Genomic DNA, 18064 nt, shown 5'->3' with positions numbered 1-18064 from the left:
CTAAAGATCCTGCATGCCTCAACTAAGATCGAAGATCCCAGATACCTCAAGGAGACCTAGTGCAGCCAAAAAGAAGTTTAGTGTCATGGTGGAGAGTTCGACCTGGTCAGTTAATAAAGTGGAAGAGGTGCAAGGGCGCTGAGGGTACTTGCAAGAGAGTCATGATATGCAGGATGGATCGTGGAATCTAGGCTGCAGGGGAAGGGAATGAGGATGTGAGGACAGGAAGGGATAATGAAAACCCAGCAAGAAATTGCAGGATTGGTGGCATTGAAGGATTACCAGACTCAGGGAAAGATAGGAGATGGTATATAGTTGGAGAGTAGAAATGATGGGGTGGGGTGCAGTTGTTAATGGCAAACTCTAGGGTAAATCATGTGGGGGGGTGGTCAGTGGCTGAGGAGGGTTGAAGGGCAAGGAGAGCGACTAGGGTATGGGAAAGATCATCTATGTGGATACTGAAATCACCAAGAATTAGGACATAACTCATCCTTGGCTTGACCAATGATGATAGAGGAACTTACTTTTTAGCCCTCCAACCATTTCAGTCTGAAAACCACTTCAGTGAAGAAAAATACCCTCCCCTAGGATAGCCTAAATCAAAGCAAGATGTCCAGAAAAGCTTTCCAATTGGAAGGTTGGGTACCTTTTCTGAAATACGTATAGTCTGGCTTTTATTGAATGTGCAATATTTTGCATTTTAAATAGAGACCAGTCCATGGTCTCTCTAGCAGACCCTCCTTAGTGACTCTCTTCATCTATAATTTGTGAGCCCTTGATTTTACCTATACTTTGAGCCTGGAACCTCTGATTTACCTGTAACTTGAGCCTGTGTCTCCTCTCTTTGGAATATCTAATAAGTACTGACAAGATACTCTATTTCAAGGGGGTATGGTATGCAGAAGAAATTGAGCCAGTGTTTGTAGGGCTGAGACAATAGAAAGCCTTATTTGTGAAACTCAGAAAGAGAAATTCCCCCTACCACACGCACCTTGTCTTACAGCCTCCCTCAGGAAACTTGTGTAGCCTCAGACCCAAACCACCATTTGGAACAGCAGGGCCAGGCTAGCAGGTCCAAGTCAGGAAATGCACTAAGCAAGAAGGTCTAAGGCTTGAATCAAAACAGAGGGACTAAGGAGAAAAATTGGCAAAAAGGAACATTTAAGGAGAGGCCTTTGGCTGGAATTCATTTCTGTCCCCTTATCCTTGTCCAGAGGAGTCTGAGCAGAGAAGAAAACACATGTCTCCTTTGGTATATGGCCTTACTTTGAAGTTTTAAATTAGATAAATAGAAGCGTGGCGAGGCATCTCTCAGTGTGCTGCTCATTTCCTTCTGTTTCCACTTTTCTGCATCTCCCCTCTTCTCTGTTTTCCGCCCTCCACCTTCCTCTTCAGCCCTGTTTCGTTCTCTTCCACCTCTTTTCTGGTTCTAGTTCTCTTTCCTTCCTTCCCTCTCTCTTGATCCTGGTCCTTCTGAGAGCGTATGTTCTTGTGCTGGAAGGGACGTGAGGTGCGGTGATGTGTGGTGGTGAGGATGCAAAGTTACGGACCAGAATAATGCTTCTCGTCTGGGTGCCATGCTCCCAAGCGACTCTCCAAGGCTATGCCGTCAGCGTGAGACAATTCTAGTTTTTCCTTAGGTGCAGCTTTTCTCCTCCCCTCCATAAAGACAGTATCCCACAGAAAGCTGAATGCTGCAGAGTGGTGTTGGCAAGGGTCGTATGATTCTCTCTACTGTGAAAGGGTGGCTCAAATAGAACTTCCTGTGAGTATAGGAGAGAAAAACTTTCAATAAGATGTAGCTTGCTTTATGAGCTCTTCTATAGGCACCTAGATACTTTGGTTAGTTTTTTAAATCGTCAACTGTTGATAATAGGTAACTTATAAGTTAGTGGCTTATGGATAATATTTTACTCTAGAAAACGTAAACCACTGTACCTTCTTTAAGGATCTCTCTCTGGTTAGACAGAGGCTCATAGGAAATACTTAATGAATGTTAAATGAATACATGGATGGATGGATGAGCCTTGGTGCTTGGAAAGATAAGGGCTGGGCCTCAGAGAAATTTGATCCCTACACCTCATCCCTCCTGGGCTTCCCTGGTGCCTCAGATGGTAAAGAATCTGCTTGCCTTGCAGGAGACTCGGGTTCGATCCCTGGCTCAAGAAGATCCCCTGGAAGAAGGGATCAGCTACCCACTCCAGTATTCCTGCCTGGAGAATCCCATGAACATAGGAGCCCGGTGGGCTACAGTCCATGGCATCATAAAGAGTCAGAGGCGACTTTCACTTTCATTCCTCATGGACTTCTTCCTTCCCACTCTACACAGCAGAAGGTTGGGATTCCCATGGAGGCCAGAGAAGGAGAAGGAGCTCCTCCCTCTGCAGAGGCAGCCCCTCATGCCTCCTGTACAGCATGGAGAAGGCAGCTCTAGTGACAGCCATGTCCTGCTAGTCTGTGTCTTTTGAGCCACTTGTAGGAAGCCCAGGGGCCTCTGGTAGCTCTGGAGGTGCCACTCTTAGGGTTTCACTCAGCCCAGTTGGAGGTAGAGAAGAACAGGGCAAGAAGAAAGAGGGTTGAGGTAGCTGTGGCTAGTCCCCCACTCCCAACCCACAGCCTCCTGGAATCATTCCCAAGACCCTAGAACCTGAACCCAGGCCGGTCCCAGGAAGGCAGTGGATGAATGCCGTCACCGTACCTATGAGTGGGGCCAGCTGGGGCCTGGTGGAGGCTGCCAGAGTGCTGAGGAGCGAGAGGGATTGTGGCCCAGAGGGGTTCTCTCTTTCCCACTCTCCGTAGGTGAACGAATCCCTCCAACTGAGGTCACGGGTGCAAGGGATGGAGTCTTCACTCAGAGAGGTTTTTTTTCCTAGGTCAAAAAGGAATGCAATTGTACTTTAATTCACAGAGCACACTCACAGGTTCCAGCCAACATTTGTGAGGTGCTTATTACGGGCCGGGCACTGTTCCAAACAATTACACGCATTAATGCTCTTTTAACCCTCACAACAACCTCCGAGAGGTCAGTGCTGCCATAGTCCCCATTTGATGCATGAGGATTTTGAGGCCCAGCAAGGTGAAGTCACTTACCCATGGTCACATTGTGAGGAGGCAAGGCCAGAATCCCAAGCCAGATAGCCAGGCAACAGAGCCTGTGTTTTTACCACTACATCATGTCAACAGGCAGTACCCATAAAACGAGGCAACCAGCGTGGCTTGGAGAGGTTAACCAAGTGAATTTCCCCAGGAGATTCAGCTAGGTGAACAGGCAATGCCCTTGAACCCAGATGGTCTGAAGCCAGAGCCTGTTCTTGGTCCACTTGGCTCGAGCTACTTGAGGGTGGCTCACAGCCCAGCAGCTTTGGCGTCACCCAGAGCATGTGAGAAATGCAGTCTCAGGTCTGCCCAGATGCTCTGAATCAGAATCTACATGTTAACAAGATCCCTAGGGAGGTATTTGCACATTAAAGTTTTAGGAAGGACCATATAGATCACATCACCCACAAATGGGGAAGTGACATGTTCACTTCACAGGTACACTTGGGAATGCTGGCTTTTCCAAATGTAGCTCCCTCTCTCTCTCCCTCTGATCATCCAAAAGTTTTAAGAGGCTGGGGTGTGAGCATCCTTCCAAACTGAAAGTGTATGCTACTTGGCCCAAAGAGAAAAGAGGGGTTCCTTCAGGTCCAAGGAAAGAACAGGGTCCTAAGTACATCCCAGGATCATTCATTGCAATCAGCCTAGGGACATCTTGGGAGCAACAGTTCCGATGACACAGATGTCCTATGACTGAAGTTCTAGCTGTTTTCTCAAGTCCTAGAAATAAGTTTGAAATATTCTCTAGCTCTATCTTCTTCAACACTAATCTCATGGGATATGTTTTGAGTGTATGTGTATGTAACATGTGTGTGTGTTTGAATGTATGTGTAAAAACATGAATGACTCACCACTGTATTAGCAATCACATAATATTAGAAAGCAATTCTAGACTTGCAGAAAATGTGGGTCAGCAGTCAGCTCTGCTTACCATAAAGAACAGGGGCTGAGAACTGGCAACCTCCAGGCTCACTTTGGTCTGCAGATACCTTTTGTTTGCCCACTAAGTTTTGGCCTATACTGTACTTTGTTGGGAAGGAGGCAATGGCAACCCACTCCAGTACTCTTGCCTGGCAAATCCCATGGATGGAGGAGCCTGGTAGGCTGCAGTCCATGGGGTCGCTAAGAGTCAGACACTACTGAGCGACTTCACTTTCACTTTTCACTTTCATGCACTGGAGAAGGAAATGGTAACCCACTCCAATGTTCTTGCCTGGAGAATCCCAGGGATGGGGGAGCCTGGTGGGCTGCCGTCTATGGGGTTGCACAGAGTCGGACACTACTGAAGTGACTTAGCAGCAGCAGTACTTTGTTGGGTTTCCCTGGTGGCTCAGATGGTAAAGGATTGTCCTGTGATGCAGGAGACTCGAGTTCAGTCTCTGGGTTGGGAAGATCCCCTGGAAAAGGGAATGGTAACGCATTGCAGTAGTCTTGCCTGGAGAATTCTAAGAACCGAGGAGCCTGGAGGGCTACAGTCCATGGGTTCACAAAGAATCAGACACGACTGACCAACTATCACTTTCACACTATAGATTTTTATGAAGTGGGGGGTGGGGGTGTATATGATATAAAAATTCAGATTTTTGTTTTTTCTTGAAAAATCAGATTATCTGGCAATGCCAGGCCTGTGTTGCAGCATGGCAACCATTAATGAAACTTTAATTGAAACATTCACTTTTTCATTGCCACAGTCCCCATCACTCCCTACTGTCTCTTCAGTGCTGAACCGTGTCAGCCCAGCTGTTGTTCTACGAATAATAGGGATGAGAGAAAAATTAGCCATTTCTTATATCTATGACACATAGACTCTTTACTCCTTTATAACACCTGCAGATGTTTGAGTTTGAATCCCTGGTTTGGATATAAGTTGGCACAGCTCCTCTGGGATCTATGCACTCCTCCAAATAGAACATGATATTCTGGTTGCCTTATGAGCCGATTTGGAGGAATAATTTCTTAGGGATGTGGTGCATGAAGATTTATTGAGCTCCTATTGTGTTCTCAGACCTGTGCTTCCCACTGTAGGAATTCAGAGGCATACAAAAAGTTTAGTATTGGTTGAAGAAATAAGACTTAAACCTATGAAACAATTAGGGAACTTATGAAAGAGCGGTTATGAGCAAGGCAAGATGTGCCTGGACAGGAAGGTGTTGTGAGTGTCGTTGTTTAGTCTCTAAGTTGTGTCTGACTCTTTGCGACCCCATGGACTGTAACCCTCCAGGTTCCTCTGTCCATGGAATTCTCCAGGCAAGAATACTGGAGTGGGTTGCCGTTTCTTTCTCTAGGGGACCTTCCTGACCCAGGGATTGAACCCGTGTCTCCTGCATTGCAGACGGATTCTTAACGCTGAGTCACCGGGGAAGCCTCAGTTGTGAGTGTATCTGGATGATTAGGCAGGATTTAGAGTGGCGTCAGGAAGAAAGGAGCAGAGGAGGATGAATAAGTCATGGGGAAGGATAGCTGAGGTTTGACCAGAGCAGAAGATTTGAACTGGAGAAAAGGAAGCAGAGAGCTTCTAATTAAGGAGGAGAGAGTAATCAGGTGAGATGGGTAAGAGATGGAAAGTTCATGCAGGATCAGCCATGCCAAAATGAGTGGATTTAGGGTAAACTAGAACCTGAGAATACATCGGGAACTGGCTGCTGTTTCCAGAATGTGTCATGCTGTCTCACATAGACTCTGTGTCTCTTTCTAGGATCCCTGCCTCATCCGCCTCGGCCAGCCCACTTGTACTCATCCTCTGTGACTCAGCACAGACCCCAGGTCTTCCGGGACAGCTTCCCAGGAGGAGTGAGGGAGTTCTGCCTTTGTGCCCTCAAGACAGGAGCACCCCAGTCTTGAGCTTTGAATGTTGCCTGGAAGGATTTGGAAATTCACCCATTTGACTCCAAAAACTATAAACCCCTGAATGGGGTGCTGTGTTTTTCTTCACTGTGACTCCAAAGCCTTCAACAGTGTTTGGCACTTACCGAGCACTCAATGTGTGTTTTTGAATGAATGAATGAACTAGCAGGAGATTGCTGCAGTGGCCCAGGCAAGAGATTATAAAGTGGACTAGGGCGGGATCTGTGGGCTTGGAAATGAACTCAAGAATGTAAAGAATATATCAAAGAAAGAAGCTGGGGTGATGTGGTGCCAAATAGACTATGGTGACCGCAAATCCCAGAAGAACTAGAACCAAGGTACAGGAGGAAAATGGTGATCCTGACAGTACAGGAAAGTTGGGATGGGGGGCTGGAGGGAATTTTATTCCTATGTCTGCAGAGCAGAAAGATTCTCCAAGATCCAGATGCTCTGTGCCCTCCCTTACCTGAGCTGTCCTTTTTGTTCTCTGTCTTTCTGCTGCTCCTGGAACTCCAGTCATTTCAGGATCGAGGAAATGAAGGTCAGAAGGAAAAGAATAGAGAGTGAGACTCTTGTTTTAAAGCTTGTTTCTTGTTATATTTTTCCTGATGCAACAAAAGCTTTAGAGGCAGATATAAATATGAAAAAGGACAGCTGTGGCTATATACTGGGTGGATGTGACCCATATTAAAGCACCAGAAGGAAAACTAGAGAAGGGGGAGGTAGGGTGGGGTAGGGGTTTGGGGAGCAGAACCCTTGACGCTGATTTTGCTGAGGTGGAGTGGGCGTGACTCCATCTGTTTGGCACCTCAGCCATTTATTTTATTTGCTGTAAGTTGCATATTGCTGTTGATGTGCAAAAACTGCTAAAACTGCAACCAGACCAGAACCTGCCTAAATGAGGAGAAAAATCATCACTCCAGGGCTTCATGCTGGGAAATGAAAGAGAAGAAACTAAACATCTGTACAAAGTAATTGTTTGAGATGGGGAAGCAAAATTAAATGTTCCCTGCTTCTCGCATCCTTCTGATCCGTCTTGTACATGACAGCCCGGACTCGGTTGCCATGGCTCCCTGGCTGGTCCCATCACACCTAGCCTCCCTGTTTTCAAATCGCTGTCACGAAGCAGCCAGCTTGACCTTTTAAAAATGTAAATGGGATCACAGCACTTCCCTATTTAAAATGCTAAGGTTCCCATTACACTTAAAAGCTTAAATCCATTCACATGGCTTCCCAGGCCCTGCCTGGCTTGGGCCCTGCCCACTTCAACATATGTCCACCTACCAACATCCCCACTTTCCCACTGATCTTCCTTCCCTTTCTCTACACTGACTCATTAGGCTTCTTACTCAGGGCGAAGCCTTAGTCTTACACCCATTTGTTCCCTTAGTCTGCACAACTTTCCCCATCCTTTATCTGAGTTCTGTGAGTTTTTCCTTCAGGTCTTCAACTTCTCTGACCTTTGAGAGATATTAAAATCTCTCTGTGCCAGAGATTGCCAGTAGGCCCCCAGCATCCCTTCTTCCCTTCTGCTGAGGCAGAGCATCTAATTTTGTGTTGGGCCCATGGCTATGTGGAGTGGAGGCTTCATTTCCCAGCCTCCTTTGCAACTGGGTATGGCTATCGTTATTCAGTCTCTAAGTCATGTCCCACTCTTTGCAACTCCATAGACTGCAGCACACGCAGCTCCTCTGCCTTCCACTATCTCCTGGAGTTTGTTCAAATTCATGTTCATTGAGTTGGTGATGCTATCTAACCATCTCGTCCTCTGCCACCCCTTCTCCTTTTGCCTTCAATCTTTCCCAGCATTAGGGTCTTTTCCAGTGAGTCGACTCATTGTATCAGGTGACCAAAGTATTAGAGCTTCAGCTTCAGCAACGGTCCTTCCAATGAATATTGAGGGTTGATTTCCTTTAGAATTGACTGTTTGATCTTCTTGCAGTCCAAAGGACTCTCAAGAGTCCTCCAGCACCACAATTTGAAAGCATCAGTTATTTAGTGCTTAGCTTTCTTTCTGGTCCAACTCTCACATCCATACATGACTACTGGAAAAACCATAGCTTTGACTAAATATAGGTGTGGCTAATGAGGTATAAACAGAGGCTTGTCCTAAGAGTAATAAAGAAAATCTGTGAGTTAACATTTTGAGACAATCAAAAAGTTGCTTCAGAATATCTTGTTCTGGGAATTCCCTGATGGTCCAATGGTTAGAACTCTGCACTTCCACTGCCTGGGCTCAGGAGTTCTACCCTTGGTCAGTGAGCTAAGAGCTTGCAAGCTGAGTGGTGTGGTCAAAAAAAAAAAAAAAATTGCTGTATTAAGTCCAGAGCTCTCCTGTTCAGAATGTGATATCTTACCCTGGAACTTCTTCATTACAGATCTCTGTGTGATATACCGAGTGACAACCCCAGTATAAAAAATTATTCAACAGCGGGCAACTAATAAGTCTTTTTCTTGTGTTATCACTTTTCTACTTTCAGCCCAAGTTAGAATACAAGTCAATATTTGTTGAAAGTTAACTTATAACTGCCTCTAAATTTGCTGAGGACCAGCCAAGCACATGATGCATATGGGTTCATTTTATACTGACACTATCTGGATGAGGTTGGCATTATCATAATTTCCACTTTACAGATCTGAAAACTGAGGCCCAGCAGAATTAAGCAGTGTGCCCAAGGGCTCATAGAGCAGTGACTTGGGTCCAAACCCATGTGAGCACTTACCCACTATGAGACTTCGCCTCCTCTGCGCTCTCCTGATTTTCAGTTTATTACTGGCACTCATACATACAAAAGAACTTTCTTTTTAAAATTCTTCCTCTGATTTGCTGGTCCCTGTTATGACAAAATCTCCTTCTCTGGTGTCTTTCTCTTGTGGTGACATTTACTAATTTATTTCTGTTCTCCCTTTTCTTTGACACCACATGTCAAGTTCGCTAGGACTCCGGTTCCCACTTGATCTTCGCTCTCTGGCCGTGGTAGTCTGAGGTCTAACTGCGCTCTGCTTTTGTCTCTCTCATACACCAGTCCTAAGAGTCAACCCCAAGTCATCTGTACCTACAATGACATTTCCTCAGACATGGAGAAGACAGGCCTACATGAGGGAGCTTTCCAGAAAACACAAAAAAATGACCACAGAAGCTCCATAGAGTCCAAGCAGAGGCCAAGTATGTAGGTAAAGGAACTCAGTGATAGAGGATGTTTTAAACAATGTTTTGATTATTTCTCAGCAGGAAATCTAGGAACTAGATTAGAAATTAGGTTTTACTTTTCCACTGTGTCACTAATTTATTCTTAATATTGAAGAGGTTACTTTTCATTTTTTATGAATATCCTCCTCTGAAGTCAAGCCCACAGTGCTTGTGGAGGACAATCAGGCAAAGAGACCACGAAAAGGTTTCCCTGAGTCAAAAATACAGACTGGATTGGATATGGAAGGACAGAATTTCATGTACTTCCTTGTGCCCTTTAACCAGATTACTTGGTTTCTGGGTCTCTGGGGCAGACCACCTGCGGACATCAAGCTGGCTGGATTTGAGTCATGTACCTGAACAGGTTGTGCTGATGCAAGTCCGCAAAGATCTGACAGAGGGCCTCACTCTCTCCTTTGGCCATCAGCTGCATGAGGCTCTCGCTGGGCTGGGAAGCTTGGGGTTTCTTACGTACTAACTAGATAGAGGAAAGAAAAACAAAGCCAGGTTGTTAAGGTCTTAGCATCTCTGCACATTTTCCTAATATCATGGTCTAGACCCTAAAGTGTTAGAACCTAAAGTGTTCCATCAGACAAAGCCATGTCAGCAGCTCAGAGAGGCAATTCTGAGGCTATATCTGTTTTGATCTCTATTGTTATAAATTTCCTTTGATGTCCTAAGAATAATATTGTTAAAACATAATTTAGTGTATATAAGCTATTCTTAACATACCTTACTATGTTATTGAACAGTCTATTAATATAAACTTTAATAAAACTTACTGTACTTGGTTTTATATTTAAATAGAGGGGATTAAATGTTTATTGTAGAAATTTAATGTTTTTCAAATTCATTTCTCTAAGAAATATCCTGTGTTGGGGTGCTTTTTATGCCAAAGTAAAATTGCCTCTTTTCTTGTTGCCTGTGATGCCCCTCGGATGTTCTAGTTGTGCGGGTGTGTGTGTGCACATGCTCAGTCATGTTAGACTCTGAGGCCCCATGGACTGTAGCCCACCAGCCTCCTCCGTCCATAGACTCTTCCAGGCAAGAATACTGGAGTGAGTTGCCATTTCCTCCTCCAGGGGATCTTCCTGACCCAGGGATTAAACCCATATCTCTTGCATCTCCCACACTGCCAGGCAGATTCTTTACCACTGCACCACCTGGAATGTCCCCTAGTTGTGCACGCTGCTCATGTTCATTTAATATTAATATTTACTGAATATCAACTACTTACCAGGCACCGGGGAATCTCAGTGAAAAAAACAGATAAAAATCTCAGCCATTGTGGAGCTTATGTTGTAGCTCACGTCAGGCTTCAGTTCATTAGACTCCAAGGCCTGAGGCAAAAAAGCCCAGGTGGCTTCCCTGATTTCTATCAAATATTTAAAGAAGTAGTAACATCAATTCTTCAAAAATTCAGGAACAGAGGAGGAGGGAACACTTTTTAAATTACTCAATAAGGTAAGTATTATTCTGATACCAAAGCCAGGCTATCGCAAGAACACTACAGACCAATATTTCTAATGAACATAGGTGAAAAACTCTTAACAAAATGCTAGCAAACCAAATCAAGCTATATAGAAAGGATCATATACATCCTAATGTAATGGAATTTATTGCAGGAACACAAGCCTGGTTTAACATCTAAGAATTAAAGTAATATAATATATGGGCTTCCCTGTTGGCTCAGTGGTAAAAAATCTACCTGCCAGTGCAGGAGACCTGGGTTCTATCCCTGGGTTGGGAAGATCCCCTGGAGAAGGAAATGGCAACCCACTCCAGTATTCTTGCCTGGAGAATCCCATAGACAGAGGAGCCTGGCAGTCTACAGTCAGTCCATGGGGTTGCAAAGAATTGGACACAACTTAGCAACTAAACAACAACAATATACTATCTTAATAGAATAAAGAACAAACAATATGATCATCTTAGTAGACAGAGAAGCATTTGCCAAAATCTAATACCCATTCATGATAAAAACTCTTAATAAACAAGGAATAGAAAGGAATTTCCTCTATCTTATAAAGGGCATCTACAAAAATCCCATAGTTCATATCATACTTAGTGAAAGACTGGATATTTTCCCCCTAATACCCGGAGTGAGGCAAGGATGTCTGCTTTTGTTACTTTTATTAAACATTGTACTGAAGGTTCTAACTAATGTGATAAGCAATAAACAAATAAATGGATCTAAATGAGAAATGAAATTAAGCTGTATTTATTTACAGATAATAAGAATGTATGCATATATGTAGAAAATCCTAAGGAATCCATGAAAACTACTACAGCTAATAAACAATAATACACAAAAATCGACTGTATTTCTATATACTTTCAGTAAGTGATACAAAATTAAGACAACACAATTCCATTCACAATAATATCAACAACAATCAAATACTTAGAAATATATTGAACAAAAGAAGTGCAGAACTTATAAACTGAAGGCTGCAAACATTGCTAAGGGAAATTAAATTAGATTGAATAAATGGAAAGACTTTGTATACATATGTACTGAAAGACTCAATATTGTCAAGACGTCAATTTTCCCCAAATTGTTGTATACCTTCAACATATCCTTATCAAAATTCCAGCAGGTTTTTTTGTATTTTTTTGCAGAAATTGGCAAATTGATCCTAAAATTTACATGGAAATGCAGAGGATCTGGAATTGGCTATTCCAAAACAATTTGAAAAAGAGCAAAATTGGAAGATTTACAACACCCAATTTCAAATATTAAAATTCAGAAGTTTCAAAAAACTTACTATAAAGTTTCATTTATCAAGACATTGTGGTATTGGCACAAGAATAGGCAAACAGATCAATGGAACAGAACTGAGAAGCCAGAAATAAATCCTTACGTTTATGGTCCAATGCCAAGACAATTCAACGTGGGAAGTATAGTCTTTTAACAAATGGTACTAGAACAGTTATAACACTCACATGCCAAAAAAAATTTACTTAAAAATGTACCCTTACCTCACATCATACAAAAATATTAACTCAGGGATCAAAGACCTACACGTAAGAGCTAAGTCTAGGGACTTCCCTGGTGGTCCAGTGATTAAGACTCCATGTTTCAAATGGCAGAGGCTCGTATTCAGTCCTTGGCTGGGGAACTAAGATCCCACATGCCACGTGATGTGGCCAAAAAAAAAAAAATTTTTTTTTTTCCAAAAAGAAGTCTATACAACTTCTTGAAGAAAATATAGGATAACACCTTTGTGACTTTGGGTTGAACAAAAAGTTTTTAGATACACCACTAAAAGTCAGACCTATTAAAGAAAAAATTGATAAATTGTACTTTATCAAAATTTAAAACTTTTGCTCCTTAGAAAACATCATTAAGAAAATGAAAAGACAACTCACAGACTGTGAAAAAACATTTACAAGTCATATATCTGATAAAGGACTTGTATCCATAATATGCAAAGAGCTCTTACAACTCAATTAAAAAAATTTTTTTTAATAAGCAAAAGATTTAAATAGAAATTTCACCAAGAATATATGTAAATGGTTAACAAGTCTATGAAAAGTTCCTTGACAGGCAATCCTAATTAAAAACACAACATACCCCCTAGAATGGCTTTAATTAAGAAGATAATATCATTGTTGGTGAAGATGGGGAGAAAGCGAAACCCTCTCACATTCCTGGTGGGAATGTAAATGGTACAGTCTGGAAAAAGGTTTGCCTGTTTAAACACAAAATTACCATATGACTCACCAATTCCAAATTCTTGGAATCTACCCACAACAAATAAAAACATACCCTAACATACATCTATACAAAACCTTGTACACAAATGTTCACAGCAGCATTATTCATAATAGGCCCAAATGAAATAATCCAAAGCTCTCCCAGGTGGTGCAGCAGTAAAGAATCTGCCTGCTGATACAGGAGATGCAGATTCAATACCTGGGCCATGAAGATCCCCTGGAGGAGGAAAGAGCAACCCACTCCAGTATTCTTGCCTAGAAAATTTCATGGACTGAGGAGCCTGGTGGGATGCAGTCCGTGGGGTCTCAAAGAGTTGGACAGGACTGAGCATGCATGCACGAAAGTGATCCAAATGTCCATCAGCTGGTGACTAGGCAAACAAAATGTGGTCTATCTATGTAGTGGAATACTATTCAGCAATAAAAAGGAAGAAATTATTGATAATCTATGACTCTAACAGAGAGTTGGCCTCATGCTATGATATGAATGAACTTGAAAAACCTTACGTTGTTAAGTGAAAGAAGCCAGACACAAAACACTATATATTATAGGATTCCATGTATGTGAAATGTTTCAGAAATATGAGTAGAGTTTGAAGACAGATCAGTGGTTGCCTAGGGCAGAAAGTAAGAACAGAATGACTGCAAATGGGCATGAGGGAATTTTTTAGGTTGATATTGTGGTGATGGTTGCAGAACTCTATACATTTACTGAAAATGCTGAACTGTACACTTGAGTGAATTTTAATCAAAAAACTGATTAAAAAGGCCTAAGGCAGGGATCGCCTTCCCAGGGTGCTGCCATATCAGCTTAGCAAAGCTCTACAGCTCAGCTCTGGCCTTGGCTGGAGGAGGCCATAGTGTCCACTTACCTGTGAGTCTCCTGAGGGACTGCAGCTACTCTTGGGTACCAGGCAGTGAGTGACAAGAATCCTGGGGTCTTTGGTGGTGATGGACAGGCCCTTCTGCAGAATTTGAATGAGCCGGATCCAGAAGTGGAAGACAGTCTCAGGATGGTCGGGGTGGAGTTTTAGATAGTATATCTTCTCTGTGACTGTCCTCAACCGCAGGACACGTTGAAGGTGGTCAGAGACCTGGAGCTCCACAAACTTCAATGGGAGAATCCTGAAGATGCAAGGGAAGACACACATTGACAACACACATGGTCCAACCCTGTCTTCATTAAAATGAACAGTGTCTCCTTTAGGACCAAGCCTTTGGGGGTGGGTAGGGGTGAATGGTTAGCACAGTGATTCTCAAACTTTAGGGAGATCAGATTCACCTGGGGAGCTTGGTTAAAATGCAGACACCTGAAGATACTCCCAAAGATTCAGATTCAGTAGGTCTGGGGTTGGGCCCTGGAATCTGCATTTTAACCTCCACCTATCCTGCTACGATTCTCATGCTGGTGTTCCCTGAATCCTGCTTGAGAGGGGCAGCCTGGGAGTAAGGTAGCTGGCATCATAGGGATTTTTAATTTTCTTCTTGATAGAACAACAGGAGCTGGGTCCCACTGTCCAGCTTGTCCATTCATTGACCTTAAGGCCTCAATTACTCTTCCCAAAGGAGCTAAAGTTTAGGGAGCTGGCTTTGGATCTGGGATTAGTCAGCTGAACTGGGATGCACTTGCTGTAGGGGCTGCTTAGAGCATAATGGAGAGGTTTATTATTGAAGCAACATGGAGCAATGAAAGGTTAACTTGGGCTTCTGGGAATATCTAGAGATTCTTGAGATATCTTGAAGAGGCTCAAGCATCTCAAAGGGCCACTGCACACTGCTGTATTCAAAATGGATAACCAGCAAGGGTATAGCACATGGAACAATACTCAGTGTTATGAGCCAGCCTGGATGGGAGGAGGATATGGGGGGAGAATGGATACAAGTTATATGTATGGCTGAGTCACTTTGCTGTTCACTTGAAACTACCACAACATTGTTAATCGGTTATACCCCAATACAAAATAAAAAGTTGGAAATCTGAAAAAATGAAAGGGCCATTGCATCCTGGACAAGCATAATATTACAGTTCCAATAAAGACTTCATTCAATTCACTTTACCAGTAGGAAAACTGAAATGCATCAAGTAACTTGGGACTCAAAAATTGTTTTGAGTCTGCTGCTGCTGCTGCTAAGTCGCCTCAGTCGTGTCCGACTCTCCTCGACCTCATAGATGGCAGCCTACAAGGCTCCACTGTCCCTGGGATTCTCCCGGCAAGAACACTGAAATGGGTTGCCAGTTCCTTCTCCATTGCGTGAAAGTGAAGTTGCTCAGTCATGTCGGACTCTTCGCGACCCCATGGACTGCAGCCTACCAGGCTCCTCCGTCCATGGGATTCTCCAGGCAAGAGTACTGGAGTGGGGTGCCATTGCCTTCTCTGGTTTTGAGTCTAGTCAGTTGCATAAGGTTTAGAACCTGCATCTCCCAACCAATGCCTCATCTCCTAGACCCCTTGGCTTCTTTGTCCCTAGCCCCAGAGTAGAGAGACTTCCTAAGAATTCAGTGCAGTGAATGTAATAAGAAGGAAAGTGGGGGAAAAAAAAAAAAGAAGGAAAGTGGGGATGTAGACTGGCCCTCCTTCCTGTCCATGTTATGTGCCTCCCACTTTGCCCTACTTCAGAATGCTCACCTCTTCAGGATGATCTTGGGGGCTGTGGATGGTTTGTTCCATGTCTGGTTCTGCCCATGGTGCCATTTGACACTGGCCATGAGGAGGATGTTGGGAAGAGGCAGGCAGGGCACGGAGGAGGTCACCCCCAGGGCCATGGTGTTGCAGGCTTTGTAGATGTCTATCCAGTTCCTGCCCTTTCTGACCTGCAAAGCAGTCCCCCAGGCACAGTCTGAGCGTTTGGCAGGAGCAGCAGCATGTTTCACGAGAGAGCTTCTCAAACTCGGCACTGTTTACATTTGGGGCTGGATAATTCTTTGTTTGGGGGCAGTGGGCTCTCCTGTGTGTTGTAAGATGTTTAACAGCATCCATGGCCTCCGCCCAATAAGATGCGGATAGCAGTGACCACCCCAACCCCACCCCCAAATTGTGACAATCCAAAATGCTTCATTCAGACATGGCCAATGGCTTCAGACATGGCTCCACTACTGGTGGGGGCAAAGTCATCACTTGTTTGGAACCACAGTTAAACCTATATTGGTTAAACAATTGTAACAGTATTTACTTTGCCTATTCTGGGTTGACCACGAAGTTCATTTGGGTTTTTTAAGCTGAAATGGAAAAATCGAATGAACTTTTTGACTAACCCAATATTAGCAATTGCCCACAAGAGTCTCCTGACATGTGTCACACTTCCATGAATCCTCCCCAGACTGCTTCCTGGCTTTTATTTTTAAAAAAACCTGTCCTTTGGCACTTTCTTGAGGGGCCCTATTATCTCCCGCATCTTTTTTTCACTGTCAGGCCCCTGTAACCCCCAAGCGCTGCTTATTCTGGGTCCCATCTGGCCTAAGGAGAGCCCAGGCAAGGAAACAAAATGCACTGAGTGCTCCTGTACTGAGGCCTTTGCTTCCCATGTTTTATGGAACAGCCAGGTCAGTCCCACCTCTTTTACAACAGAGAAAACTGGTGCACAGGTCACCTGCACCATGACATCCCCTGACGAGAAAAAAGTGGACCGGACTCCAAGCCTAGATCTCTCTGGGTACCCAACTTCTATTCTTTCATCCATCAGCATTTCTGCTCTAAAGCCCTAAATAGCCTCTCATTTTACTGCCTCTTTGTTCATCTACTTTGAACTGACAGCCTGGAGGATGAAGTAAACTAAGGGATTCAGAGATCAAACCCTCCCCTCAGAGCAGAGAACCCTTGACCTCTCTCCCCAGAGTGACTGCAGGAGAAAGCCTATCTGGGACTCTGCAACGCCAGGGTCAGGTGTGGGTAGCCTTGCCTTTGGTTCCTCTCTTTGCCTCAGTTGTCACTCCACTCCAGTTCCGGGGACAGACTCTCTGTCACATTGTGGGAAGAGATTTAGAGGAATCAAGGAGTGCCATTCGGAGCGGCCCAAGAGTACCTGGACAAAGTTGCTTTCAAACACCACTGATTCAGGAAACAGGCTGAATTCTGGAGAATGAACCATCTGGCCGAGCAGTCCCTCCTCCACACCCAGGCCCACTCCAGGATTTGGTTCCCCATCCACAGGAAAGAGGCCCCTGAATTCTTCCCAGGCATTCAGGGAAGGGAAGGTTGGATAGGATCTTGTGACTTTTACTGTCTTCTTCGATTTGTTCCAAGTCTTTCTATGTGGAACTGATGACAACATTTCCGCACATACTCAGGGGCCTGCCGCGCATTTGTCCTGGGTCCTCTTTCTTCCCTCCTGGCCTTGGGCAGCCAGCCAAGGCCTGGGGCCACCAATCAGCTCACAATGATGAATGGATGACATCATGGAAAACCAGGGCAGGCCTGCAGGAAAGGGAAATGAAGAGGAGCCTCCCTTTTCCTCCAGAGTGCTTTCACAGCTTACTGCGTGCCCTGACAGGCCCCAGCCACCTTGGGACCTGAGGACTCAGCTCCCCTAGAACTTGCTGACCCAGGCACAAAGCAGAGAAGGAAGGCTGTTAGGAAGCTCCTTCCGCTATTAAGAGGAAAGTCCCCTCCCTGCCTTTCAAGCCTCCCTTACTCCAAATGTGACCTACCCCCAAAGAGTTTTAAGTGCGGTGGTTGATTTAAAACAGCTTTCCTGAGCTTTGTACCATGTGGGCCCCATGTGCCCTGGTCTATCTGTGGTAGCCTCTGCTGGTTCTGGGAGAAGGTGCAGGACTGTAGGTGCCTGCTCTATACTTTGCTACCACTGGCTGGCTACTTCTGTGGGGCTAATTTCCCTAAGGAAGTCAAACTGAAGAACAGTAGGAATAAGTGGTTTCTTACCCAGAGGCTGGCTGGGTGGGGGTGCCAGCTGAAAGGAACAGAATCCCAGTGAGCCGCTCTGCTAGATCAACACACCCTGCTTCTTCTCAGAGAGTGAGTCTGCCTCATCCCTGAGCCAGAGGAAAAAAGATCCCACATCTTGGGGCAGCTAGATAAGAGGCAAAGAACCCAGCACAATGACCACCACTCCTACTGACCACTACCACTATTTCAGGGAGAAATTCTATTCTAGTTTGAATAAAATTCCAAACTCTATTAACCACCAAGGTAAATTCCCTCATCAAGGTCAAATGCAATCAATTTAGAAAAGCAATATGACAACCAAAATATGCAAAGT

At 44.3% G+C, this 18064-nt stretch overlaps 1 protein-coding gene across 1 annotated transcript; it reads right to left on the bottom strand.

The window, feature by feature from the left end:
* Window positions 1-79: 79 nt before the first annotated feature.
* On the bottom strand, window positions 80-17119 carry FAM71F1 (family with sequence similarity 71 member F1). The gene is made up of 7 exons (XM_040259587.1): window positions 16871-17119; window positions 15478-15662; window positions 13723-13975; window positions 9487-9608; window positions 6407-6444; window positions 2699-2869; window positions 80-1763 (listed from the first exon to the last, which is right to left on the bottom strand). The coding sequence occupies exons 1-7, from the start codon at window positions 17117-17119 to the stop codon at window positions 1750-1752; spliced, it is 1032 nt and encodes a 343-aa protein (XP_040115521.1). The 3' UTR covers window positions 80-1749.
* Between the last annotated feature and the right edge of the window lie 945 nt (window positions 17120-18064).

The sequence above is a fragment of the Oryx dammah genome, unplaced genomic scaffold (assembly GCF_014754425.2).
Source record: "Oryx dammah isolate SB20612 unplaced genomic scaffold, SCBI_Odam_1.1 HiC_scaffold_18, whole genome shotgun sequence".
NCBI classification, from domain to species: Eukaryota; Metazoa; Chordata; class Mammalia; order Artiodactyla; family Bovidae; genus Oryx; species Oryx dammah.
The sequence above is the reverse complement of the archived record's forward strand: the minus strand, read 5'-3'. Positions and strand labels throughout refer to the sequence as shown.